At 36.1% G+C, this 27504-nt stretch overlaps 1 protein-coding gene across 1 annotated transcript in view; it reads left to right on the top strand.

Annotated features, from left to right (window-relative positions):
* The window catches only part of NSUN3 (NOP2/Sun RNA methyltransferase 3), a 52817-nt gene extending 25637 nt beyond the window's left edge, over positions 1-27180 (top strand). Inside the window, exon 6 of the mRNA XM_082654210.1 lies at positions 25647-27180. Within this exon, the coding sequence (XP_082510336.1) occupies positions 25647-25917 (271 nt within the window). The 3' untranslated portion in view covers positions 25918-27180. The remainder of the gene's footprint in view (positions 1-25646) is intronic.
* The last annotated feature ends 324 nt before the right edge of the window (positions 27181-27504 follow it).

Here is a 27504-nt window from a genome sequence, read left to right as displayed (position 1 = left end):
CCATTATACTTTAAATCATAGAAATATGTTTCAAGGGTAGATTGACAGTGTAAAATACAGTGTTGAAAATAAGCTTTTATCAACATTTGTTAAATATCTACTTTGTGTCAGGAACTTTGCTAGGCACTGAAGATACTAAAATATATATGAAATGATTCTTATTCTCAAGATCCTCAGGGCAATTATCATAAAATACGGTAAGAAGGGCTTCCCTGGTGGTGCAGTGGTTGAGAGTCCGCCTGCCGATGCAGGGGACACGGGTTCGTGCCCCGGTCCGGGAAGATCCCACATGCCGCGGAGCGGCTGGGCCCGTGAGCCATGGCCGCTGAGCCTGCGCGTCCGGAGCCTGTGCTCCGCAACGGGAGAGGCCACAGCAGTGAGAGGCTCGCGTACAGCAAAAAAAAAAAAAAAAAAAAAAAAAAAAAATACGGTAAGAATTTGGTAATAGAAGGAATAGTTAGGGTACAGAGGATGCAAAAGGAGGGACACCTAACTTCGCTCAGGTTAAAGATGGGGTGTGGGAGTAAGAAGATATATTTTACGAAATAAGCAATAGATAAATATTTTAACTGAAGGTATTTTTCTAATGATTTTTCCTAATCATGAAAGTAATCTAGTCTCATGAAGCATTTGGAATATACAAAGAAATATAAAGAAGAAAATAAGCCATCCATTGAAAGAAGCTATTATTATTTGGACTTATTTCCTTTGACTGAATATAGTATTTACAATAATGGAAATCATAGTGATAAATAATTTGATATATTTTTCCATTTAATTTATTAGGAACATTTTAATTATTAAATAGTCTTTGAAAACATACTTTTCAAATGGCTACATTATCTTAAGTCACTTATTCATTTATTCAGGTAGTTAAGAGTATCAAAGACTGCTCTTTCTAATGATGGAATCTCATTAATGCAAGAAATAGTTATAAAAACTTATCCTAATGGGGATTAAAACATCAGCTTTTTTAATGATCCAAGCAAGAGCTTGACAACTCTTTGGGGAAGGAGTTAGCAGCTGGCCTGTGATCCATTTCTCTTTTGATTTCCAGGGAGACACTCCCACAGAAAGAAAGAAGGCAGGTGACCCAGTTAAACATGTTGACAACTGACCTCCTATTGGTAAATAGACTAATGAATTTTGCTAAGAGGAGAACTCTTACTCGTGGCATACTTTCAGCAGAGTGTCACTGGTTAGGATCGCCTGTGGTAAACACAGCCTAGAATCTGTAGATTTATGAGACATGTCTTCCTGGAGAATGGAGAATGTCTTCCAATATACCTCAGCTCCCTAAGGTATATTAGAGATGTGATATAACCTAAATGTTCCCCATTGTGTGAGGCGACTTGTCAACTTTGCTTATAGAAATCATCTGTTATTCTGAGTTAGAAAATATTCTGAGCTAGAAGCAACACTTCGGAAGCCACATTGGATGTTCCTGCTGCTTTTGTGCCAGTTGATTGCTTATATACTTGAAATTATTTTAGTAAAGCTAGACAGTAGGTAAGATCTCTGGTTCATGAGAATCTGATTTGACAGTCCAGTCCTTTGTGTAGGCTCATCCCTATACCCCAGCCAGCCGTCTCTGATGAAACTAGATTGAGGAACATGATTTGGACCTGAGTAGCAAGTGCAAGGCTCTTATTCCAGTCCCACATCTAAGTCTTGGAACTCAATCAACTCATCCAGCCAACTGTTAGAAAGTAATAGCTCTTCCCCTTTTAATCTCTGCATGGAAACATGATTAAGAGGATGAAGGGAAAGTATTAAGAATTTCTTAATATGAGAAAGTCCTGTATAAATAGAATAAAAATTCTTGGCTATAATCTTAAAAAAAAAAGATGATGAAGGGATAGAATCCAATGTGACAGAGCTCAGGCAGGTCCAAGAGAACAAGAGAGGTTGTGATGCTCATGAATAGTGAGTTTTTTCCATTTTGGCTCTGTCCACTAGTAAAAATAATAATAATAAATGCCATTCATTGACTGCATTAGCTGCTACTTCTCTCCTTATTTGAAGAGGCTCAAGTACATAGGTAGAGAGACTCTTGAATTGTTCACTCCAGCAAACTGCCTACTGCTACCTTGTGGGTAGGGTAGGAGGAATCTCCTCCTTTATAGAAACTTGAGGCAAGGATGGTGATTGTTTTCCTTTAACCATTTATTCTTTCTGTAAGTATTTATTGAGTACCACCAGGCACCAGTGGTAAACAGGGCAAATTCAAACCTTGTTTGACTTGGCTACAGTTATTGTTGTGAGTACTTAACTGTCCATCATTTCTGATTCAGGAGTCTCATGTCTTCTGTCAACATCCATGAAACTGGTGGGCTAACTAAAAAGCTTGCAAGCAAGATGAAATATCAGCCCCTTCACAGTTTCTGACATTATAGTACAAATACCTTCTCCCATATTGTGGCTTGCCCTTTTACTCTTTTTGGTGGTTTTTGTTTGTTTGTGTTTGTTTTTCACAAAGATAGGTTATTACTTTTTATGTAAGTTATTATACCTATATTTTTCTTTATGATTAATGCTGTCTTTGTGTCCTATTTAAGAAGTCTGTCCTTTTTCTAGTACTCTGACTGTGACCTCTGTCATAAATCAAATGTCCACATTAGCATGGGTCTGACTTCATTCTGCTTAATTGCTTTATTGATCCTTGAGCCAGTGCTACATTAACTTAAATACCATAGTATTGGGTTGGGCAAAGAGTTCGGTTTTTTCTGTAAGAAAGCTCTAGTAGCGCTTAGTTGTCCTTAAGTTCATTCGAAACAATTTTGTTAGATTGTATTGTGACAGCTGTCATATCACAGTGCATTTAAAAATAACTTATAAAAATTGGTGAATTTTTTGTGTAGCCATTTTAATACTGAAGAAGAAAAAAAGCAACATTTTCAGCATATTATACTTTATTATTTCAAGAAAGGTAAAAACGCAACTGAAATGCAAAAAAAAAGATTTGTGCAGTGTATGGAGAAGGTGCTGTGGCTGATCGAATGTGTCAAAAGTGGTTTGTGAAGTTTCGTGCTGGAGATTTCTCTTTGGATGATGCTCCATGGTCTGGTAGACCAGCTGAAGTAGATAGCGATCAAATTGAGACATAATTGAGAACAATCACCGTTATACCATGTGGGAGATAACCAACATACTCAAAATATCCAAATCAAGCGTTGAAAATCATTTATACCAGCTTGGTTATGTTAATTGCTTTGAGGTTTGGGTTCCATGTAAGTTAAGCGAAAAGAACCTTGACCGTATTTCCTCACGTGATTCCCTACTACTGAAACATAATGAAAACATTCTGTTTTTAAAACAAATTGTGACGGGCGATGAAAAGTGGATACTGTACAATGATGTGGAACGGAAGAGATTGTGGGGCAAGCAAAATGAACCACCACCAACCACACCAAAGGTTGGTCTTCATCTGAAGAAGGTGATGTTGTATATATGGTGGGATTGGAAGAGAGTCATCTATTATGAGCTCCTTCCGGAAAACCAGACGATTAATTCCAACAAGTGCTGCTCCCACTTAGGCCAACTGAAAGCAGCACTTGATGAAAAGCATCTGGAATTAGTCAACAGAAAATGCATAATCTTCCGTCAGGATAACGCAAGACTGCATGTTTCTTTGATGACCAGGCAAAAACTGTTACAGCTTGACTGGGAAGCTCTGACTCGTCTGCCATATTCACCAGACATTGCACCTTCGAATCTCCATTTATTTAGGTCTTTACAAAATTCTCTCAATGGAAAAAATTTCAATTCCCTGGAAGACTGTAAAAGGCACCTGGAACAGTTCTTTGCCCCAAAAGATAAAAAGTTTGGGAAGATGGAATTATGAAGTTGCCTGAAAAATGGCAGAAGGTAGTGGAACAAAACGCTGAATATGTTGTTCAATAAAGTTCTTGGTGAAAATGAAAGATGTGTCTTTTATTTTTACTTGAAAACCAAAGGAACTTTTTGGCCAACCCAATATTAGCATCATAATAAATAGGTACAAATCTTCCCTTGTGGGTTTTTTTTTGTTTCATTCTGTTTTGTTAAGAGTATCTTGCCTATTTTTGACCCCTTTGCATTTCTATATATATTTTATTTATTTATTTACATATATCCTTTTTTTTTTTAGATTCTTTTCCCATATAGGCCATTACAGAGTATTGAGTAGACTTCCCTGTGCTATACAGCAGGTTCTTGTTAGTTATCTATTTTATATATAGTAGTGTGTATATGTCAATCCCAGTCTCCCAATTTATCCCTCCCCACCTTATCCCCTAGTAACCATAAATTTGTTTTCTACATCCGTGGTGGCTCTATTTCTGTTTTGTAAATAAATTCATTTGTACCCTTTTTTTCTTTTAGATGCCACATATAAGCGATATCATATATTTGTCTTTCTGTGTCTGACTTACTTCGTTCAGTATGACAACCTCTAGGTCCATACATGTTGCTGAAAATGGCATTATTTCATTCTTTTTTATGACTGAGTAATATTCCATTGTATATATGTATGACATCTTCTTTATCCATTCCTCTGATGATGGACATTTACATTGCTTCCATATACTGGCTATTGTAAGTGGTGCTGCAGTGAACATTGGGGTGCATGTATCTTTTCGAATTATGGTTTTCTCTGGGTATATGCCCAGGAGTGGGATTGCTGGGTCATATGGTAGTTCTATTTTTAGTTTTTTAAGGAACCTCCATACTGTTCTCCATAGTGTCTGTGCCAATTTACATTCCCACCAACAGTGTAGGAGGGTTCCCTTTTCTCCACACCCTCTCCAGCATTTATTGTTTGTAGATTTTTTGATGATATGGCCATTCTGACTGGTGTGAGGTGATGCCTCATTATAGTTTTGATTTGCATTTCTCTAATAATTAGTGATGTTGAGTATGTTTTCATGTGCTTTTGGCCATTTGTATGTCTTCTTTGGAGAAATGTCTATTTAGATCTTCTGCCCATTTTTTGATAGGGTTATTTGTTTTTTTGACATTGAGGTGCATGAGCTGTTTGTATATTTTGGAGATTAATCCCTTTTTGGTTGCTTCATTTGCAAATATTTTCTCCCATTCTGAGGGTTGTCCTTTTGGTTTATGGTTTCATTTCCCATGCAAAATCTTTTAAGTTTAATTAGATCCTATTTGTTTATTTTTGTTTTTATTTTCATTACTCTGGGAGGTGGATCAAAAAAAGATCTTGCTGTGATTTATGTCAAGGAGTGTTCTGCCTATGTTTTCCTCTAAGAGTTTTATAGTGTCTGGCCTTACATTTAGGTCTTTAATTCATTTTGAGTTTATTTTTGTGTATTGTGTTAGGGAGTGTTCTAATTTCATTCTTTTACATGTAGCTGTCTAGTTTTCCCAGCACAACTTATTGAAGAGACTGTCTTTTCTCCATTGTATATTCTTGCCTTCTTTGTCATAGATTACATGACCATAGGTGTGTGGACTTATCTCTGGGCTTTCTATCCTGTTCCATTGATCTATATTTCTGTTTTTGTGCCAGTACCATACTGTTTTGATTACTGTAGCTTTGTAGTATAGTCGGAGAAGTCAGGGAGCCTGATTCCTCCAGCTCCATTCTTCTTTCTCAAGATTGCTTTGGCTATTTGGGGTCTTTTGTATTTCCATATAGATTCCATATATATTTTAGAATCAGCTTGTCAGGTTCCCTGAAAAACTTGTTGAAATTTTAATTAGAATTACATTAAGCCTATCAATTTGGAGAGTTTAGACATTTTCCATGATTTCATGATATTGGTAAATTTATTGTCTAAAAATTTGTCTATAGATTCTTTTGGATTTTCAACAAAACTTTCATACTTATGTAGTATATAGAAATAGATATATGTAATTTTTCTAGAATCTGTATGATAATATTTTGCTTAGGATTTTTCCGTTTGTGTTCGTAAGTAAGACTGGCCTATCATTTTTCATTCTTGAAATATTATTAGAGTTTAGAATCAAGGTTATACTAGCCTCATAAAATGAATTGAGGAGTGGGCTCTCCTTTATATACTCTGGAATAGTTTATGTAACATTGCAATTATTTTTTTTTTCCTTATATGTTTGATAGAACTGCAGTTGAAGCCATGTAGTCCTGGAGTTTTCTTTGTGGGATGAATTTTGACCATCGATATGGTTTTTTTAATGGTTACAAGACTCTTAAATTTTCTCTTTCTCCTTGAATTAGTTCCATGAGTTTGGAGGGATTTTGTTTGTTTATTTGTGTTTTTAGTAATTTTCCCCTTTCATCGAAGTCTACAAACTTATTGCCATAGAGTTGTGCACAGTATCTCCTTGTTATCTTTTTAATATTTGTAGGATTTATAATGTCTTCTTTTTATTTTTGTTAATCAATCTTTCCTGAGGTTTGTCAACTTTTTATCAAGATACGGTATTCAAAACATTGTTCATCTTTTTTATTGTAAGTTTGTTTTCCAGGTTTTTTTTTTTTTTTTTTTTTGCGGTACGCGGGCCTCTCACTGTTGCGACCTCTCCCGTTGTGGAGCACAGGCTCCGGATGCGCAGGCTCAGCAGCCATGGCTCACGGGCCCAGCCGCTCCGCAGCATGTGGGATCCTCCCGGACTGGGGCATGAACCCGCGTCCCCTGCATCGGCAGGTGGACTCTCAACCACTGTGCCACCAGGGAAGCCCTGTTTTCTATTTCTAAATGTATGGGGATTTTCTGGTTATCTTTCTTATTATGTTCTTATTTTTTATTATGATCAGGAAACATATGCTATATCAACCCTCTGAAATTTATTTTGACTTGCTTTATAGCCACATATTAGGTCAGTGTTTGTAAATATTTTATGTTGCTTTGAGAAGAATGTGAATTTTTTATTTCCTTATTAGTACAGTGTTCTAAATGTTCATTCAGGTCATTTGTTATTCAGATCCTCTATGGTATTACTTAAAAAAACCTGGTTCTTCAGTTAATTATTGAATGAGGTGTGTATGATTTGGATTTGTACTTTTCTCCTTGTAGTTCTGTCGAGTTTCATTTTATATATTTGAAGGCCATGTTATTAGTAGCATACAAATTTTGTTTTGTTAGTGGTTTTCCTACTAACTTTAGAACTCTTAGGGGCCACACTATTTTGGCTATTAAAAAGTGGGGCTCTATTCTCCCTACTTAGTCTTGAGCTAGACAGTACTGCTTCTATTGGTTTTAATTGTCTGTGCTTTTGAATATTAAGTTGAATAGCTTATTCTTTAACTTAACATAATCGTTAAGTATATAGTGGGGAGCTGTTTAAATATTTTTAATAAGGGAGTGACATGATTACATTTATATTAGGAAGATTTGTTAATTCCATCCATATAGAGGATGGATACAAGGGTGCAAACAGAGAAAGGAAAGCTAATTAGGAAGTTGTTGAAATTTTCAAGGTGAGTAATGATTATCAGTAGGTAAATGTTAGGACACAAAGGTGTTCAAAATAAAGTGATACTTAAGCATTTCATTAACTTATCACAGTTGATTCAGTTTGTAAGATATCATTGTTAACAAGAATTTAAATTATTTTTTCTTGATAACTTGAAAAGCCTCTAATGGATATCAAGCAAAATGAAACTGAGCAGATAAGTTTAATAATAAGTATATATAAGTATATATAATAAGTATTTAAAAAATGGGAGCACATAAATTTTTCTATTTTAAAAATGTTGAACTTTGTTTTCAAGATTTCTAAATAGTGACTGGGAAGCATGGCAGAGGATGACCTAGCTATTTTTGACTCGGGAGGAAGTGCTTCTTTGTCATTTGAGTATTCCTGATTGTCGCTTGGTGATCTATGTTATTTTCTCCTCCCCTGAATCTTCTTTCTGCTGGGAACAATAATTTTTACAATGCAAAGGATTTGACCTAAGGCTGAAAAAGCAAGATTAAACCAGCCTATCCATCAGGAGTCCCTGTGACTCTTTTTTCTCCCATGAGAAGGGTTTTCCTGTCACTTGGCCTCATTCTGACAGTTGCTACAGGTATCTGAACTTGCCATGCTATTGACCTAAATGGAGTCACTAAAATGCCTTTAGTAAACTTTATGGGCTTTTAATTCTTTTATAACCTGGCCACTGCAGGAGTCAAATGATACCATTCTTTAGTAGGAGATAGCTGTTGTTTTCCTGCAAAGAATCATTTACAGGACAGTGGTTTTCAAACTCTAGTCTGTAAATATATAGGGGTTCTGTAGCATTGTTTTTGAAGCCATCCTGAGGGAAGAGGGAGCCATGACCAGGAGAGCCTCTTAGTTCACCACAGCAAATCCAAGTAGAGCCATGATATTTCCATCTGGTTAAACCTATAGGATTTTATTTGAAGAAGTTTCTTGTTACTAAAAAAAATTATTAAAATAAAAGTCTGAAAAACTCTTTTAAACCAGTGATAAACAATCTGTATTCATTCATAAACACATCTGCCGTGGGCCAAAATCAAGTCAATTCTGGTGGTTTTGTTGAACGCTTTTTAATTCTTTTTCTTTGTATGAGTGAAGAGACTATATCTGATAGTAGATCAAAGACCCTGTCTTAAAGTTTGGCAGGCTAAAGTCGTCTATTGTCACTCTTCTCTAATTTAAGCAACACAAAACTGGATTCCTCACGTTCAGTCTTAGCAGAGAGCTTTTAATTCCTAACCCACCCTCCCATAGCATCTAAATGAGGTAATTAACTGTTGGGAAGATGTGCTAAACTTGTACATCTTGTACAAGTAGAAACTGATAATAAATATGTTAAAACTTGTCATTTATAATCTATTTCAGGAGTGTCTAGTGTCATTGCTCTGCTCTACCGGTATTACATAAAAAATATCTCTTCTTCAAGGTAAAAACTTGCTGCCAGTAGGGAGAAGGTAATTATCAGCATAGTTTTGTTTCTTAGGCTGACAGAGGAATAGCTACTGGATATGATGTTTCTGAAAATAGCAAGCTTGGTCATGTTTCTTTATCTTGAATTTACAGAACTTCTTTGATAATAAACAGTTTGATATCTAGAAATTTGATTACTTACTGTGAGCATAGTGAAGATTACCCTCAAGGGTTGCAAAATTATACTTTTAAAACTGATGATAGCACTGGGTAACTATCCACCTAGAAATATCTGTGTTTTAGATGCTTAAAGTACCTGAAACTTAATTTTGCATCTCCATTTATTAGGTAAATTGTACATGAACTTCAACTTTTCACCTTAATGTTTTCTTTGGTTGTAGAACATAATAGTGGTAGGGATTTTTTTATTTGATTTCTTGCCCAGGCTGCTGTTTGCCAGCAGAAGTAGTAAACTGATACAAACAGAGTGGTATGATGAGAAACAGGCAGTGGGAAAATGAAAGAAATGGGAATTGCTGAAAAGGAACAAAAATAGAAAATTGGAAAGGAATGCTGGAAGCCAACAATGAAACGTGGGAGAAAATATATGAAATGGTAAGAAAAAGTAAGTGAAACAGAACTCCCCAAAATGGTTAAAGGAAGAAAAGATATGAAATGTTGTGGAATTAAACTTTTAGGGTTGGGGGCAGACAAAAAGGGAACAACTTAGAGATAAAAGCTTTATGGAGCTCATAACAGTTGGTTAAAGTTATAGTTTTACCATTTGTTAAATTTTGTAGTATTCAAAATATTTCTATTGGTACATCAAATTAGGCTAATATATATATGTATATATTTAACATCTTTATTGGAGTATAATTGCTTTACAATGGTGTGTTAGTTTCTGCTTTATAACAAAGTGAATCAGTTGTACATATACATATGTTCCCATATCTCTTCCCTCTTGCGTCTCCCTTTCCTTCCTTTTAAATCAGACTTCCTGTCCTGCCCCCCTGCACCCCCACAACCTCCTTTGTTAATTTCCCTTATGTTACTAGAAAGGCAGTGTCAGGGATAATATTTGTTTTTAAATATGTCTTAACTGCATTTTTGGTACCACATATCTCAATTTTAAAATAGTGACCATGGTTTCTATAGAGTCAAGTTAACTTACTAAAAGGTACCAAACTTTTCCACTCAGTGAGAAATGAGAGCACAATTGCTAAGCAGTAACCTTCATTAACAGATTACTTTCTGTAGGAGTTTATTGTTGGCAAGAGGAAAAATCTTTTTTTCTCATTTTTATAAATTACTTGTTGGCAAAAGCTTTATTATTATTCTTTTTCCTAAATGAAGCCTCTGGCCTCTATTATTTCTATCTGTTCTATATTGTAAGAGTTGTAGGTTGCTTGAGCTGTTCCCTACTCAGAAATTTTTGAGTGTTAGTTGCAATTCAATATATTCCTTTGTTTTACACTGAAAAGTTCTCTTTTTGACCCACCTCTTGATTAAGGTAACATTTATTCATTCATTTATTTTAAAAAAATGTATTTTGAGAAGATACTTTCCAGTTGTGCTATATATAAAAAATACAAAATGAATATAGCATAAACCCTGTTTTCAAGGAGCTGGAAATAATATTGCTTGGGAAAAACAGAAGAGGGAGGAATTCCATGGGGAATCAGTGAAGGTTTCAGAGACTAAGTGAGCTTTGAAGTGAGTCTGGAAAGATGAATAAAAGTTCTCCTGGTGAAAAAGAAACTGAAAAATAATTTATGTAAGCATTAGAACTTACTAAGCATCTAGAGAGATGGGACAGAGAATCATCAGGGATCCAGACCCTGTCTATCTTCTACCTTAAGGTCCTATGGTCCAGAGTGACAATTCCAACTCTTACTGTTTAATCTGCATTACAAGTAGTAAGAAAGAGCAAAAGAGCACACCTCACATTACTTCCACTCACTTCTTATGGGTCAGACTTAGACATATGACTACCTTTAGTGAAAGGCAGTTTAGGAAATTAGCCTTAGCTGTACCCAGTTAAAAATTCCATTACTGTAGAAGGAAGTGAGAACAGATATTGAACAATTAGAAGTGTCTGTCACAAGGTGGAAATCCCTTGATCAGATAACACTGGAGTATGCAAAGAAAATTAATAAGAAAATCCTTTAGCAAGAGAACCAATTTGAAAGATTTCACAGTAATCAAGAAGTAGATGACAAAGGCCTTAACTGAGTGAATGGGAGAGGAATACAGATATGTGGTCAGATTTGCAAGATATTTTCAATGGAGAATTAATAGGATTTGGTGGTTGATTGGTTCTGGAGTGGGAAGAAAAGGAAGGTGTCAAGGAAAACTGTAGAACTCTACTGCACGGATTTGAATCCTGGTTTGGACACTGAGTGGCCTCATACAAGTTGCTTAACACTCTTGCCTTAGTTACCTCATCTGCAAAGTGAGAATAATAACTTAATTGAAAGATTGAATGAGATAACATATATAAAACATCTAACTTTAGGAAAAAAGATAAACCAAGGATAAAATTATAGGGCAGACTGATATTTAAGGGATAGGAAGAAGAGGAAAGGTAGATAAGGAGGCTAAAAGGGAACCTCAGAGAAGTAGGAGATGAACAAAGAAAGAGTAGTGTCCAGGAAGACAAAGTGAGAGAAGGTCTCTCGAAGTTGAGGATGAATGACAGAATCAAATAGTATGGTGAGATGAATGCAAAAATAAACCTCTTAACTTAGGCTAGCTTTGTACTCATTTTATCAGTAAGCTTCTGAGGAAAACAGATATTTTAATATATCATTTAGAGTTGTGGAAACAAAATTTGTTTAAGGGAATTTACCAGATTGTTTGGAATAACTACAAATTATTCCAAATTATTTGAAATTTTAATGGAGTAACTGCCTTTGAGTTTCTAACCATTGAGTCTAATTTGTTAAAATTCTTTAAAACTATGATTTTGATGTCAATCTGAGATGAAGAGTTTCAAATTATGTCTCAGCATGGGGTATTTGCTTTCATTTACCTCATCATAAATTCAGTGCAATAGCACTTTAATAGGTAAAGGTTGCATGCTCTATAAAATGAGCAGGTAGCCAAGATTCTCAAGTCATAGCTTCAGACCTACTAATTCTTAGTTCCTTTTTATTAAAAGTGCCTAAAGGTCTATAGTTATTCTTTACCTTCAATGAGTATTTGGGACAGTTGGGATGATAAAATGTATGCATGTAGCATCCTCTTTCTTATTGCCCCAGATTCCATACTTATTTTAGCAATCGTAATAATTTGCTTCAGGGTATATACAGCAGTGGTAAAGCTTGCAGTCATTTTCCTGGTATTAGATTAAGGTGCATTAATTAGCTGTGTAACTTCAGGCAAGTCACTGAGTCTTTGTGACCCTCCATTTGATAAATTGGGTCGGACTATTTACCTTGTATACCTCATAAGGTTTTATTAAGACTCCGTCTGTGAAGTACTCTTTAAGTTAAAGCACCAAATAAACATAATGCAGCGTTATTAATTAGGCTGGTGACCTGTTCCTCACTAGGTTAACATAGGAATCAGCGTCTCATTTGATTTTTGGACCAAATCCACATTCCCATTAATTAAGGAATATTCTGTCCTAAAGAAAAAGAATTTCCTCATGGAGAAATATGTGTGTGCAATGTCCTCTGGAAGCATTTCACCTTTTTCAGTTTTGGATTTAGTATTTGTCATTCGGGCAGTAAGATACAAAGACCACAAGTAGTTTTCATATATTTTTCATGTTATTAATTAGATAACTTTTTAATGTAAGTTGCAAATAACCTTATAAAGTAGCCTTTTAGAGAATTTCTGAAACATTACTTGAATATTAAATGGCTACAAGGGGCCAATTGGAGGATTGATGCTCCTATGCTCGTTTTAAGTTTTAAAAATTATTCTATTCTTACTTGGTTTAAAAAAATGTTTAATGCTAGAGTTTCTAGGATGAAGGGTACAAGCTTGCTAATATTGTGTCAATGAAGTGATTTTTCAGTCTATTTCACTTGATTACTTCCCCATATTTACATCTGAAAGAATGGTTGATGTTGCCTTGATGCTTTAATGGTGACACAGAAGGGACATGAAGAAAGATGAGGAATAAGTATATTATTCACAGTAGTGTTTACTTCTGCACCAGAAGTTGTGGTAGAGGCTGTGCCTGTAACTTCGAACATGTCACTGGAAGACATAAAAAGACGATACTTGTCCCTTAATGGTAAGTCGTAGGAATTCATGTTAAGGGGAGAAAATCACTTTTCTTGCTTTGGTCAAAAGATGGCAGTATTGCTGTGCTGATTGTTTTCTTACGCAGTTTGGGCTCAGTTTTTTTTAATGCAAAAAACACTTAAATTTAGTGATCTAATTAACAATGACCCTTCCAACAGAATGCCAAATTTCTAATCGAAGACCAGAAGAATAGACCAGAAAATGGAATTTATCTTTTTAAAATGTATTAGGGTTGCTTTAGTAGCTATTTGTAAAAATAGCATTCTCTAAGACTCAGATTTGCCGGAGGAAAAGAGGACACCCTGCATCATGTTTTCAATTTTGGTTAGGTTTGAAATACCCTCCCTTTGGAACTTTGATGACTGTCAGGGTTCCAAGATGTTTTCGAGGGTTTTTTTGTTTTGTTTTGTTTGTTTGTTTTTAGTTTTTAAAGGTCATTGAAGCTTCTGTTTTCATTAAGGCAATACTTATTTTTCTTCAAGTTGTTAAAATCAGGTAATTGTTTTTCTTTTTTTCCTTGGTCATTATACGTTATTTGTTGGTAGTTGGAAGACTGTGTGAACTAGTCTGGAAGTGTAAAGGTGGTTTCCCGTTTTTTTCCTGGGAAAGCAGCGTGTTCTTACCTTGTTTCTAAGCCAGTATTATAAATGGCTCTTGGGGCTTGATTCTCTGTTTTTCTCTAAGATCTTTAAAGGATAGAGAAATTCAATGAAAAGCACTTAAAAAAATGACAAAATGGACTTCTGAAAAAAAAAAAGCCTTCATTGTTGATTATATAAAGTGTTCTTTAAAAAATACAAACATACAAAACACTTTTGGGAGGGGGTAATGGGGAAGAACCCTTAGTGTATTGAAAGAACACAAAACAATCCAACTGTTTTTCTTACTGTATATTAGAATAAGAAAATACTGATGGATTCTGCTCAGAATTCTGCTTTTTTTTAAGGTGATATAGTATGTATTTGTTATATCACATCACCCACTTCCCTCAGTAGGATCTGGGGCAGCACCCTGTAATCAAACTTTAATATGTTTTCAGCAAAACGTTCGAGTAGTTTTACCACGTGGGCTCAGTCTTGACGATAAATAGCCTTACATCAATTTAGGTCAAATGTTGAGGCCAGATGAATCTGACACAAACTTAAGAAAAAAGCTGTAGTTTGCAGAGCTTTTTGGATTTCACGATGGCGTGTAAGAGATAGTACATCTGAAGTGCCATTCAGGTCTACTCTGTGAACCGCCAAAAATCAATTAAGGTTTTCTATTTGTAAATGGGGAAAATTTAATTTAACGTTATATTCTGTTTAATGTTTTCTTTTTTAGAATATGTTTTATTTTGAGCTGCTTCATTAGCTAGGTGGTTTAAGTGCAGAACGCATTTCAGCCTATTCCGTAATACACTGAAAGACAAAGATTTGGAAAAATTTGTATAGCTCGTATCTGCCGTAAAGCAACAGGGTATCTGGTGTACATTCTGTGGCAAGAAGGCCATCATTCTTTTCCTGTTAGGGGTGCTGTGGTAAAAGCATTTCCCACTCTTATTTTATCCTATATTGTTAATCAAGATCAGCTTTACTTCCTGCAGTGCTATTGTGAGATAGAATCTTATTTCATACTTCAAGTAGGGTTAAGCCTGATCAGCTCTTAGGTGGGAGGCTTCTGAGGGGAATATATGTGTTTCAGGGAAGTGTTAGGGGGAGTGTATTATGTGGCAACTCTGCTTCCTTTAGAAGTACTTCCCCCAGCTCTGCATTATAGCTGGACATTGTGTGTTGAATAATATATAAAACCCAAGATAATGTCTACTAGTTGCCATTTCAGTTTAAAGTATTAGGTTAGCCTTCCACCTAATCTGATCAAAATAATACTTTTCTTCATCTACTGTAGTCATAACATCTTTTTCTGCCTTATACTGATAAGTATGATTAGAAATCACTGCTGACCATCTCTCTGCCATCAGTTATAATTCAGTAGTAAAGAATGCTCATCTTAATTCAACTTGTAATTTCATGCAATATAGTTAGTGTTATAGCACAAGTGAAAAATATCCCATTATTCAGGATCTTGTTAAGCTGTGAAACATGTAGTCCTTGAGAAGCCAAGGTACACAGCTCATTTGGAAAAGGTTAGCAGAGGATACCATTATGCCAAAATGGATGTTGCTTAGTTAGTTGTTTAGTTTTACCTCCTCTTATTAAAAAACAAACAAACTACATGACACAGAAATTTACACAAGCATAGAGCAACCTTTTGCCTTCTACCAGATCCCAGATCCAGCACTTTTTGTTTTCCTTCTCTAATCCTGACATGTTTTTATATGGTCATTACCACAACTTTGCCAGTTTATTAGTATTATTCAAGTCTAACTTTTTTTTTTTTTCCTGCGGTACGTGGGCCTCTCACTGTTGTGGCCTCTCCCGTTGCGGAGCACAGGCTCCAGACGCGCAGGCTCAGCGGCCATGGCTCACGGGCCTAGTTGCTTCGTGGCATGTGGGATCCTCCCGGACCGGGGCATGAACCCGTGTCCCCTGCATCGGCAGGCGGACTCTCAACCACTGCACCACCAGGGAAGCTCCAAGTCTAACTTTTAAATGTTTTTACCCCTCCAGAATTTAAAATTTCTTACTTGGCTTGTTAAGACCTAGTAAACAGTATCTTTCTTCTGTTCTGATTGTCATAATTTCTCTCCTGAAGCAACACAACCTTTCTCACACCCTACTGTCTACTGTCCTCAAAAAAAGGACCATTTTTAAAAAGCCTTTTAAAAATGCTTCTTTTCATGACTTGGATGAAACCTATCCAAATTAATTAATTAATATAATAATTACTTGGTTCTTATGGGCTATTTCAAAATATATGTAACTGGTTATGGAAGCAAATGATTTATCCTAGACACTATGGAATAAAATAATTCTCAGTATAGAAAAGTCTTGGCTATATGAACTCTGGGAGTGAGTTTTTTTTTTTCCGTATTACCTGTTTTCCTTGATCTTTGAATACAAAATTATGGTATTTTTTGAAATCTATAACTACTACAAGCAAAAGGGCAAAAATGGTATTTAAACAGCAATCATTAGCAGCAAAACAGCAACAACCATTTGATAGGAATCTCTTCACATTTTGCCCTAGGACGTTGAGATTAACCCAATTTGTAAAAAACCCTTTGTGTTGCCACACACAGTTTCCTTGTTAAGAAATTAATGTGGCCAGTTAAGCTATACCAACCTAATATTAGAAAGATAAATTATGAGTGTTGGGATGAAGACAGAGCAGAAGAATCAGCCAACGTTGGCAACATTATAGAAATTAATTTAAATTTGCATCAAGCCAGGAACATACTGTTTGTAAGTGATGAGGCTTCTATGTACTTTTGTACAACTGTAATGAGAAAGAATCATACTTGATTAGGCATTGGTTTTGCTAACTGTGGAACTAGGATCAAAATAAATCCTTTTAATGGGAATTTAAAGATACCCTCATTCAAATTGTGTATATCTCTTGCACAGTAATCTAACTTTTTTTAAAGAAAATCTTATACTCATTGCTATAGTCAGTAGAAAATGATCCAAAATGAGTGTAGTTGTAACTTGCACAATTTTAGCAAAATCTACTGATGCCTCCGTATGTCACTGTAAAAAAAATTGAAAAGCCATCACCAGGTGTGTGTTAGTTTCCTATTGCTGCTATTAATAACAAATTACCATAAATTTAGTGGCTTAAAATAACACAGATTTATTATCTTACACTTCTGGAGGTCATAGTTTCAAAATCAAGGTGTTTGCAGAGCTGCGATTTCTTCTGGAGGCTCTAGGGGAGTGCTATAGACTGAAAATTCATATGTTGAAATCCTAATCCCAAAGATGATTGTGTTAGGCCTTTGGGAGATGATTAGGTTATGAGGGTGGAGCACTCACGATGGGATTAGTGCCCTTATAACAGAGCTCTCAGAGTGCTCCCAAGCTCCTACTGCCATGGGAGGACACAGTGGCCATCTATGAACCAGGAGGCAGGTATCCTCAGCAGATGCTGAACATGCTGGTGCCTTAATCTTGGACTTCCCAGCTTCCTGAACTATGAGAAATAAATGTTTATTGTTTAAACCACCTAGTCTATGGCGTTTTTGTTATAGCGACCCAAACAGACTAAGACAGGGAGAATGATTTCCTTACCTTTTCCAGCTTCTAGATGCAGCCCACATTCCTTGGCTTGTGACCTTTGGCTAGCATTCCTGTCACTCCAGCCTTAGCTTCAATCATCACCTCTCTTTCTCTGACTCTCCTGCTTCCCTTTTCTATTTATAAGGATCTTTGTAATTACATTGGGCCCACTCAGATAATCCAGTGTAATCTTCCCATTTTAAGACCCTTAATTTCATCACATCTGCAAATACCCTTTTGCCATATAATGTGACATGTTTAAATGTTCTGGGGATTAGGATATGGACATCTTTGTGGGCCATCATTCTTCCTCCCATAGGCTGTTATCCCATAACAGTTCACATCTCTGGTGTCTAGATCTGAGCCTTTTAAAAAAGTTTCTGTGGAGAATATTTAGGAGACAGTGACAAGTAAGAAGACAGGTTAAAAAACTTTTTTTAGAAATTAACAGCAAACACTGAAGGTTAAGTAGGCTTACAGTGGTAAGCTACTGTAAATTGGTAGTCACCTCCCAGTTTTTTTTATATCAGTAAGTGGATATATGAGAAGACCAGAAATACTGGATACCATACAATTTTAGTTATCTGGACCTCAGGGAATGAGTTTTCTAGAGAGTTAATCCCTTAATAGTCAAATTAAAAGAACAAAAAAAAAACAACTGACCTCTATGGGAAAATTTCTAATATTTATACTACTGTCATAGCTACCCTTTAATTTGTATTATCGTAGAAATACATGACATGGGTAAAAAATTAAAAATATAAATGAGTTTTTAGTTAAAAGTAATTTACCCCTACCACTCCCCCATCTTCCCCTAGCTTTACTCCTCAGAGCAACCACTTACAATTATTTATACTTTATTTATTCTTCAAGTCCCTCCTAAACCTCTAAATAATATGTTTATCCTTTATTACTTCATTTATCAACTTTAGACATTGACTACAGGCACACCTTGTTTTATTGTGTTTCTCAGATACTATGTTTTTACAAATTGAAGGTTTGTGACAGCCACGCATCCAACAAGTCTGTTGGCACCATTTTTCCAATAGCCTTTGTTCATTTTGTGTCTCTGTGTCACTTTTAGGTAATTCTAACAATATTTCAAACTTTTCATTATTATTATATTTGTTATGGTGATCTGTGATCAGTGATCCTTGATGTTACTATTGCAAAAATACTACAACTTGCTGAAGGCTCAGATGATGGTTAGCATTTCTCAGCAATAAAGTGTTTTTTAATTAAGGTATGTACATTTTTTTAGACATAATGTTATTGCACACTTAATAGACTACAGTATAGTGTAAACATAACTTTTTTATGCACTGGGAAACCAAAAAATTTGTGACTCGCTTTATTACGATTCACTTTATTTGCTTTATTGTGATCTAGAACCAAACCTGCCATATCTCCGAGGTGTGCCTGCCCTGACTTTTTGCTTGGGCTCATCTCACTTATACCTCCCTTACCTCTTCACAGCACTCTACAACCTGTGTTCTCACCCTGTTACAGTTTCTCCCTCAGTCAGCTTGGAAACTTAGTACTTCACACTTAGATCTACATTTCTTGTTCTGTTAGCGGTAGAAAGTCTGTCTAAACACACTTCGAGCTTTATTCTTTTTTCAAATAATCAGAGCAATAGCTCTTGGTTTCTCTTTTTGTAATATAACAATATTTACATCCCCGCTCCATCTTACATTTCTCCCCTCTACTTCCCAGTGTCTTATACCTGCACCTTTATGTTTATGTTGTCAAGGTTGACGGTATTCTTTCTGAGATTTTATAATCTGTTCTGAAACATTACTAAGATAAGTTTATGGAATGATTCTGAGGACCAATAATCAATATATGTTGTTTTATTCACTGCAGAATGGACTAATACATTAGAATTAAATTTCCTTCTCTATTGGTTCAGTGTTGTGATCAGAATGACACTGAGAGGAAAATTTTCTTATAATCAGATTAGATGGAACAGACTCTCTCTCTCTCTTTTCTTCTCCCCCTTACACACCCACCCCAGGTGCATGTATCAAATCTTCAAGGTTTTCTCAGTTTTCAGTCATTTCATCTCTTTTCTCCCGTCTCACTTCTCCCTGGAGTAGTTACCCTCTCCTTCTCATCTGGAGTAGTTACCCTCTAAGGGCTCCCATGCAGTTATCATTCTGGGGCTTCACTCCCTTCATTGTTCTCCTATGTGGCGTTCACTGTTTTCTGTGTCACAGTTCTCTTCTTTCTTGATTTACCTCCTCATTCTGCTAGAGGTAAAATTTCTGAGTCATCAGATATCTGAAAGTTTCTGTCTCCCTCCTATATATTTATTTGACAGTGTGGCAGTAAATAGCATCCACTTTAAATTGCCTTTTTCCCAGGATTTGGAGTACACTACTCCACAGATGCCAGTCTGATTCCTGGACCCTTAGAGGCAACAAGTTCTTCTCTCTGGAGGCATTTAGCATTTTTCCTTTGTTCTCAAAGTTCTAAAATTTAACAATAATGCATCTAAATGTGGATGTTTTTCATTCACTATAAGGTTGGAGTTTTGACAGTGTTGTGTCAGACCCTCTGCACCCTCTCCTCTTAGCTCCCTGATCTCATCTTACCCTACCACCACTTTCTTCCCTGTGCTACAGTCACACTGGCCTCCTCCTTCCTCAGACATGTCTGAGGGTCTTTGCACGGGCTACTCCTTTTGTGCAGAATGCTCTTTCCTCAGATATCTACATGGCCCACTTCCTTACCTTCTCTTCTCAGGTCTTTGTTCAGATGTCACTTCTTGAAGTGTCATCCTATTCTAATTATCCTACTTAAAACTGCAATCCCTGTTACCATCCAGGCACTCCTAATCCTCTTACCCTGATTTAAGTTTCTTTATAGAACCTATCACTAAATTAAAAAATAAGCAAACTGTGATATTGTGAATATGTATCTCATCTTTGTTCCTGGTTCCAGGCCAGAGCTCCTAAAACCCTTGTAATTTCCTAAGTGATAAGAGTGATAGGAACGTCTTTTGTTATAATATCTGGCTTTGGTAAGGGTGAAAGGAGCAACTTTTATTATTCATAACAAGCCCTTTCAACCATACCTGAGTTTATGTTAATGTGACTTTGGGGCAGCCCCTAAGGATGGGGGACTGGTTGCCAGGGGAACTGACTGTATAATTAGAGGGTTGGAACTTTCAGCTCCACCCCTCCCCCTCTTTAGGGATGGGAGAGGGGCTGGAGATGGAGTTTAATCACCAGTGGCTAATGATTTAATCAATTACACGTATTTAATGAAGCCTCTAAAAAACCGTCACTGAAGAGATTTGCAGGGCTTTCAGGGTGGAGAGGAGGTGTTGGGAGGGTGGTGTGCCTGGAGAGGGCATACTTTGCCCTGTGCATCTCTTCCATCTGGCTGTTACTGCATTGTATCTTGTAATAATAAATCAGTAACATAGTAACAGAGCCATTCTAGAAAATTATTTAACCCAAGGAGGGGTTTGTGGGAACCCCCGTTTTATAACCAGTGTGTCAGAAGTGCCAAAGACTTGGACTTGCAGTTGGCATTCGAAGGACAGTCTTGTGGGACCAGGTGGTTAGTGTCAGAATTGAAATAAACTGTAGGACATGCAGTCAGTGTTTGCAGAGAATTGGAGGATTGCTTGGTGGGGGAAAACACACGTGCAAACATACACACATGCATACGTATATATGTGTGTGTATATATTATTATGTGTGTATATGTGTTTATATATATATATGTGCATATATGTGTAAATACTTTGTATTAGTTTGCTAGGACTACCATAACACAGTACCACAGACTGAATGGCTTAAACAACAGATATTTCTCACAGTGCTGAAAGTTAGAAGTCTGAGATCAAGGTGTCCGCAGGGTTGGTTTCTTCTGAGGCCTCTCTGCTTGGATAGCTGTCTTTGCCCTGTGTCTTCACTTGATCTTCCCTCTGTAATTGTGTCCAAATTTCCTCTTCTTATAAGGACACCAGACATATTGGATTAGGGCCCACCCTAATGACATCATTTTAATAACTTAATTACCTCTTTAAAGATGTTATCTCCAAATACAGTCACATTCTGAGGTATTGGGGGTTATGGCTTCAACATACGAATTTTGAGGGGACACAGTTCAGTCCATGACAGACTTACTTATTTTTGTAGTCTTTCTCTCCCAGCTAGAATGTAAGCTTCATGAAACTGAGGGTTTTTTTTTTTATTGTTGTTGTTCTATTTCAGTGTATACCCAACATCTAGAACAATGCCCATAATAGATGCTGAATAAATAATAATGGATATTCTAGCCTTATGATGAGCTATTTTAATCTGAACACTTCTTTTCATCTCTAGAAAATTCTTATTTCACTAATTCAAGTCCCCCTCCCCCAATTCTCTGTACTATCTTTCCAGTACTCCTGTTAACTGAAATTTGGACCTGCTTGATTAATCTTCCCTGTGTCATTTTCAGTCCATCTGTTGTTCTGCTTTTTTGGAAGATTTTTCAACCTTAACTTCCAAACACTTCTATAAAATATTATTTTGATAAACATGTGTTTCATTTCAAAGAGGCCTCTTCTTGGTGCTGTTTCATGGCATTCTGTTATTGTTTTGTGGGTCCTGTATTTTTGCTGATCTTTCTGCATTTATAAGGTCTTGTTATGTCTCTTTTGTTCCCTGAAGTTTCTGTTTCTTTGTAGGCCATTTTTTGTTTGTTTCTTTTACTTTTGATCTCACATATTGCATAAGCATTTCTCACCCTTAATAATCCTTCATTGTACGTTTTTATTTAATAATGGGACAATAAAGTACTAGGAGGTTTATTTTAGGGGTGATAATTTTTGCCTGGTGATGTCACTTTATGATTTGCTGAATGCAGAGGTCTTTAGTTTGGGGAGGGGGTGCCTTAGGTCTCCCTAGTTTATTCAACTTTCTTAGATTAAAAAGCTTCCAAATTTTAGGGAAGAGGTAAAATTGTCATTATATCAGATAACATGATAATATATATAGAAAATCCTAAAGATTCTGCACAGAAACTCCTAGAACTGATAAACAAAATCAGCAAGGTAGCAGGATACAGGATTAACATACATAAATCGGTTGCATTTCTTTATAGTAACAATGAAATATCAGAAAGGGAATGTAAAAAAACAATACCTTTTAATATCACCCCCCCCCAGAATACTTAGGAATAAACCTGACCAAGGAGGTAAAACACTTATATGCTGAGAACTATAAAACTATAAAGGAAATTGAAGATGATTCAAAGAAATGGGAAGATATCCCATGCTCTTGGATTGTAAGAATTAATATTGTTAAATTGGCCATACTACCCATAGCAATCTACAGTTTAGATCCAATCCCTATCAAATTACCCATGACATTTTTCACAGAAGTAGAACAAGTAATCCAAAAATTTATATGGAACCATAAAAGACCCAGAATTGCCAAAGCTATCCTGAGGAACAAAAACAAAGCAGGAGGCATAACCCTCCAAGACTTCAGATAATACTATAAAGTGATAGTAATCAAAACAGCATGGTACTGGCACAAAAACAGACATGTGGATCAAGGGAACAGAATAGAGAGCCCAGAAATAAACCCACACACCTATGGTCAATTAATCTTCGACAAAGGAGGCAAGAATATACAACTGGAAGAAAGTCTCTTCAGCAAGTGGTGTTGGGAAAGTTGGACAGCTGCATGTAAATCAGTGAAGTTAGAACACTCCCTCACACCTAGACAAAAATAAACTCAAAATGGCTTAAAGACTTAAACGTAAGAATGATACCATAAAACTCCTAGAAGAGAACATAGGCAAAATGTTCTTTGACATAAATTGTAGCGATGTTTTCTTAGGTCAGTCTCCGAAGGCAATAGACATAAAAGCAAAAATAAACAAATGGGATCTTATCAAACTTACAAGCTTTTGCACAGCAAAGGAAACCATAAACAAAACTAAAAGACAACCTACAGATGGGAGAAAACATTTGCAAACAATGCGACTGACAAAGGCTTAATGTCCAAAGTATACAAACAGTTCATAGAACTCAACAACAAAAAAACAAACAACCCAATCAAAAAATGGGCAGAAGACCTAAATAGACTTCTTCAAAGAAGACATACAGATGGCCAACAGGAACATGATAAGTTGCTCAACGTCACTAATTATTAGAGAAATGCAAATCAAAACTGCAACAAGGTAGCACCTCACATAAGTCAGAATGGCCATCATTAAAAAGTCTACAAATAAGAAATGTTGGAGAGGGTGTGGAGAAAAGGGAACCCTCCTACACTGTTAGTGGGAATGTAAGTTGGTACAACCATTATGGAAAACAGTATGGAGGTTCTTCAAAAAGCTATTAAGTAGAGTTGCCATATGATTCAGCAATCCCACTCCTGGGCATATATCCAGAGAAAACTATAATTCAAAAAAATACGTGCACTCCTATGTTCATAGCAGCACTATTCACAGTAGCCAAGACATGGAAACAACCTAAATGTCCATCGACAGATGAATGGATAAAGAAGATGTGGTACATATATATAATGGAATACTACTCAGCCATAAAAAGGAATGAAATAATCCATTTTCAGCAACATGGATGGACCTGGAGATTATCATACTAAGTGAAATAAGTCAGAAAGAGAAAGACAAATACCATATGATATCACTTATATGTGGAACCTAAAATATAACACAAATGAACTTATCTATGAAACAGAAACAGACTCACAGATATAGAGAACGGACTTGTGGTTGCCAAGGGGGAGGTGAGGTGAGGGAGGGATGGATTGGGAGTTTGGGAGTAGCAGATGCAAACTGTTATGCATAGAATGGATAAACAAGGTCCTACTGTATAGCACAGGAACAATATTTAATATCCTGTGATAAACCATAATGGTAAAGAATATGGAAAAGACTGTATAACTGAATTGCTTTGATCTACAGCAGAAATTAACACAACATTGTAAATCAGCTATACTTCAGTTAAAAAAACCTTCCAGCTTTTTACCTGGCTGCCTGACGTGCCATATATGGGAGTCTGAAATCTGTGGTTTCTTATCTATGCTTTGAATTAATATCTTTGTTTTCACTTTTTACTCCTGTCACATTTAGTCTGGCTTTTCCAGGTCCCAAACCCCTCTGTAGTTCTGCAGGTCAAATTATACCCTCTGTGGCTGTAGGGTTGTCTCTACTCTCTTCATTCACTATTCGTCTGTCTGCATATCATCTTTCAGAAATGTGTTGAAATTCACTGTTAGTTAATGGCTCTCTCTATCCTTTTTACTTTATTGTTTTGAGTTAGTACATTTTTTATTACACATTATATTTAAGGATGTCTACAGAAAGAGGAGAAAAAAAAATCGTCATCAGTTTCTTGTCTTGGGTTAGAATTTTTCAATCCTTTAATAATCGAACATAGAAGACAGAATTTGAACTTGCTTTGATGATGTGGATCTTCATTATAAACCTTAGTTATTGGGAGGTGCTCTAGTTGTTTAAATATAGGTTGTGACGGGGCTGACTGTACTTTTAAATCCAGTAGAGGTTCTGGAACATGATTTCTTAAAAAAAAAAAAAGTTCTTGATTAGTAATTGCTTTGGGGTTATCACCACAGCAGCAGGACTAAAACTTTTCTAGTTTTCTGTCTCAGTAGATGACCTTGCTTCCCCCTCCACACTTACTATCAAGGCTGTCTATCGTGAACTTTCATTTACCTTAGAACGTCTCGGTTCCCTGTTCATGCTCCCTTGTTGTTTCAAATGAAGAGCTGGAATCCCATCTTTTCTGAAGCTAACTCCTCCATTTGCAGCCTGAAGTCTTGGGACTGTTCTCCTGGATCTGCATCTACAAATATGTTCAAGTCTTCCCCTTGGGGGAAAAAAATCTTCCCATCTTTTCCCTAAAGCTATACTTTTATCTGGAGAAGCCTTCTAAATTTTTTCTAAGTTCTGCTCTCTTTACATATAGGCATTCTCTGTCTTTAGTCCACTTTTCTTCCTTGTTCTTTTCCTGGGAAATCCTGTTTATTCACATGACTTCATCTATCACTGAGCCCTAACCCCTTTCCTGAAGTTCAGATTCTCCTTCCCACCTACCCATTAGTACCACTCAGTATATTCAAAGACAGACCCATTATTCCATGCTCTGCCTCCATCCTCCTGTCCTTAGAAGAACAAAACAATGAACCAGTCAGACATACTCTCTGTCTTTCCCGTGTTGATTGGTCTCATTATCATTTTCCCAGTCATCCAGGGATACATTAGAAAGAAATAGTTGTAAGGCTAGAAAACACCCAAAGTTATTACAGTCAGAGTCAGAGTAGGGTTAATTTCAAGTATGTAAGCTTTCTTGCCCTCAGCCCCCGTAGTTCCTTTTTAATGTACATAACCAATCTTTTGCATTTTCCTGATTACATGCAGGTCTGCAATTAAGGCCTTACGTCCTGGAGGGCTACTTGTGTACTCTACATGCACACTTTCCAAGGCAGAAAATCAAGATGTGATCAGTGAAGTTTTAAACTCCTACAGTAACATCATGCCTGTGGACATTAAGGAAATGGCAAGGACTTGCTCCCAAGACTTCACATTTGCTCCCACTGGCCAGGAATGTGGGCTATTGGTGATTCCAGATAAGGGCAAAGCCTGGGGCCCAATGTATGTAGCCAAATTGAAAAAATCATGGACTACTTGAAATTGGTGATGTGCATTTTGTAAACCATTACATCGATAACATATCAATGTATTATTATATTTATTTAACATGTAGGCTCTCTACGTGTTAACATTTAAATAAAATGGAGCCACTTTCCCTGGGTCTGTTGGAATCCTATTTAGTTAATACTTTAGCATCTCAGAACTTTTCAGGTATATTTTTTTCCTAGAAATACATCTACAGTAATGATTTAAGATGGTGCAGATGGTGTTTGTTCTCTATAATAAATCTGTCTTTTACTTGGCATCTTGTAGTTAAATTAATCAGAATATATGGTTTTGTGCATAAAATGTTTAGAAATACCTTCTATCGTAATGTTGGTGCTTTGAACCTCTAAAAATGCACACCTTCTGACTCTCTTATCATTTTTTTCCTTATCAAATGTATAGATTCTTTGAGGTTTTTTCCCCCCCTTTTCTATAAGAACTGATTGCTATTCTGAGACTTAACTTCTTAAGCAGCACTATTTCTAGTTCTAGGAAAATAGATTTCTTATTTGCCAAGTTGTTTTTCGTTAAGAACTATCTTCTGTTTACTGCAAAGGTCAGTGACTCTATTGACACCAGCTTTATTTCTCCACTTTTTTTTGTATTCACAAATACAAATTGAAAGGGTAAATTATATTGAAAGGCCGTTAGAACAGCAGATTCACATGCACATGTTTGACTTTCTGCATTCAGCTTGTAGAATAATGGAGTCTGTCCAGCAGGCTATAAAGCAAGTACTTGAAACAAAACCAGAATGATTAATAACCGCAATAACTGAACTATATTTGGAGAGTTTTGCTACATAATTGCAGTCATAATGAACACTACAGAATCTGATTATCTAACAGTTGCAATCTGGAGGGGCTTTTTATTTCATTGCGTTATGAAATGTTATCTGAGACTATGATGTCACATATTAATGCACAAAAGGGAGATGCCTAATGAGAGTGGATTATACTATTACCAAAACCCAGTACCATTTACTAAGTGGCTCTCCTTGTTTATACATATCCTGGGAATATTGTGTACATTTCTGTATATGTACTTAGGGTTTTAGCCTCAGGTTTTGATCATGTGTTTTCTCTAGAAATTGCTTTACTCAGACGCCAAACATATTTTTCCAACTATTAAGAAAAATTATGTAGCATATTTCAAAAGATTCTATCTATTTAGAAATTAGTTTTTTTAAAAAAACAAAACTCTGACTATAGAAATACAAAATTCTGCTGAAGCTGAATCCTTTTGAATTATTACATTCTGTACATTTAAACTAGAGACTCTTGGCTCATTTACTTTTTTTTTTTTTTTTGCAAGCATATAAAACTGGGCTCCTTTAACTGGGAAGTCCTAGGAAGAGTGTTATTTCTGTACCTTCATTGCATTAACCATTTTGTTTCCTTTATATCTAACCAATATATTTGAAGAAAAGCTGGATCTCTTGGACTCAATCAAATATACCGAGTTAATACAGAAGATTAATAATAATGGAAAGGACTTTTATTATGTGTGTGTGTATTTTTAGTGTGTGCTTATTGGTTTGTTTTTTCAAGAATCCTGTCTTCAGATACTATAGGTTTAA

The sequence above is a fragment of the Grampus griseus genome (assembly GCF_964374135.1).
Source record: "Grampus griseus genome assembly, chromosome: 5".
Taxonomy (NCBI): domain Eukaryota; kingdom Metazoa; phylum Chordata; class Mammalia; order Artiodactyla; family Delphinidae; genus Grampus; species Grampus griseus.
Note: the sequence above shows the minus strand (reverse complement) of the source record. Positions and strands in the feature narration are given on the sequence as shown.